This window comes from Myotis davidii, unplaced genomic scaffold, assembly GCF_000327345.1.
Source record: "Myotis davidii unplaced genomic scaffold, ASM32734v1 scaffold37, whole genome shotgun sequence".
Classification (NCBI taxonomy): domain Eukaryota; kingdom Metazoa; phylum Chordata; class Mammalia; order Chiroptera; family Vespertilionidae; genus Myotis; species Myotis davidii.
Window position 1 is genome coordinate 809 of NW_006289395.1, and position 2,075 is coordinate 2,883.

Genomic DNA, 2,075 nt, shown 5'->3' on the forward strand with positions numbered 1-2,075 from the left:
CACCCCTGCGACCCACTCTGGGATCCGATCACACAGACAACCACCAGCAGCAGGAGGCTGAGGCCCAGGGAGAGCAGGAGGAGGCGCGGGCCGGAGCAGAGCCGCTGGAAGAGTGGTCGGGGCGGAGGCGGCCCTGCAAGAGGAGAGGGTCTCAGGGTCGCGGCAGAGTCGGGGCAGCTCTGGGGTCCTGGGAGGAGAGCCGGCTAAGGCTCCTCTCGGAGGCCCGGAGGAATCACAGAGGGTGAGAAGCAGGAGCGTGTCCTGGCCAGCGTGGCTCCGCTGGTTGGAGCGTCCTCCCGTACAGCACAAGGTCAGGTCAGGGTTCAATTCTGTCAGGGCACACACCCAGGTTGCCGGTTCGGGCACATGCATTTATGTTTCTCTCTCTCCCTCTCCCTTCCTCTCTCTCTAAAATCAACAAAAGTACCAGCTGCATGGCTCAGTGGTTGAGCATCGATTGACCTATGAACCAGGAGGTCACAGTTCAATACCCAGTTAAGGCACATGCCCAGGTTGTGACCTCCATCCCCAGTGGGGGTGTGCAGGAGGCAGCCGATCAATGATTCATCAATGATTCTCTCATCGTTGATGTTTCTATCTCTCTCTCCCTCTCCCTTCCTATCTGAAATCAATAAAAATATATTTTAATAAATAAAAGCATGTTCTCAGGTGAGGAATTTTTTAAAAAAAAAAAAAAAAGAAGAAGAAGAAGAAGAAATACAGGCAGTGGGTGACCGAGAGGCCGGAGCTCCGGCCTGGAGGTGGGAAGGGAACACGGCTGCCGATGGAAGCAAAGCTTCGACCTGCGCGAGCCCGGCCTGGCCCTGGGCTGTGGCTGACACCTCGTGGCCGGACTGTGTCAGTGCAGCTGGTGAACCTCTTCGGAGCCGTGAGGATGGAGTTTGTGAGCTGGAGACCAGCTCGGGGACCAGGGCTCCCCCCTGAAGGTGGGGCCAGAGGCAGAGGTTTCTTCCTCCCTCCAGGGGTCCCACCGCTCTGGCTGGGGGCCGGCTGGGAGCAGGCTGGGGCAGGAGGAGAAGGTGGGGTAGCCAGGCTTCAGGTCCCTCAAGTTGCTCCACCAGGCAGCCCTGCTCCAGTGAGCTGGGGTGTGGGAGGCCTCCCCTCCATTCTCGCCCCCTTATCCCCTTTCCCCATCGAAGGGCACTGCCCACTCCCACCCCCCAGGAGCTGGATCCTTGCCCAGCCCCAAAGGCGTTCCTGCTCACGGGAGAAAAAATGGAGGTCTTTTTATTATTGTTGTTGTTGATTTTTAGATAGAGAGGGGGGGAAATCAATGTGACGGAGAAACATCAATCAGTTGCCTCCTATAGGTACCCCGGCTGGGGATCCAACCTGCAACCTAGCTATGTGCCCTGAGGGGACTCGAACCTGTGACCGGGGTGCTCCGACAGCCACACCGACCAGGGCGCCGGGTCTGTTTTTATGTAGGAGGGCCTCGTCCTCCCTCAGATCAGAGACCCCTCAGCCTCTTCACAGAACTCTTACCCCCTGACCAAACTGATCACACACACACACACACACACACAGCTCACTGGTGTTGAAAGAGGAGAGGAGGAGGGGCCTGACTCCCTTCATTACCACCACACTCATGGGCCCACCCCCTCCCCAAGGCCCTGAGAAGTGGGTGGCATGGCAAGGGTCAAGGGTACCCTCCCCAAGACAGAGCTCCAGCCCCACACCCCCACCTCCCCTGAGAGGGCAGCTATGTTCTCGCCACAGGGGCGGACCAGAGGCAGGGGCAGGGGCATAGAAAGAAGCCGGAGCCTAAAGCTCGCCCTTCCGAAGCAGCGGCGTCCCTCACCTCGTCTGAGCTGATGGTCATTCTCCTCGTTGTCCAGGTGCTGAAGGTCCTGATACTCCTTGGTCATGGTAGGGCTGGCTGGACCCCGGACGACGTCAAGGCTGAAGTGAGGGTTCAGATTGGGACTGACCGAGCTGGGGGATGGCGTCTTTCCCTTCCTAAGTGGCCCGTGGTGACGTGCAGGCCTTCCTTCTTTCCCTCATTCCATCCCAGGCCTGTCTCCCCTGGAGTGTCCCCACCCAGCCCCTCGCCC

The 2,075-nt window shown here is 59.1% G+C and overlaps 1 protein-coding gene across 1 annotated transcript in view; it reads right to left on the reverse strand.

Annotated features, from left to right (window-relative positions):
- Positions 1-2,075, reverse strand: part of ASGR1 (asialoglycoprotein receptor 1) — a gene marked incomplete at its 3' end in the record, with an annotated part of 3,204 nt that overhangs the window by 802 nt on the left and 327 nt on the right. The window contains exons 2-3 of the mRNA XM_006761695.2: positions 1,823-1,923; positions 17-133 (exon numbers count right to left, since the gene is read on the reverse strand). Coding sequence (XP_006761758.1) covers positions 17-133; positions 1,823-1,889 — 184 coding nt within the window. The remainder of the gene's footprint in view (positions 1-16; positions 134-1,822; positions 1,924-2,075) is intronic.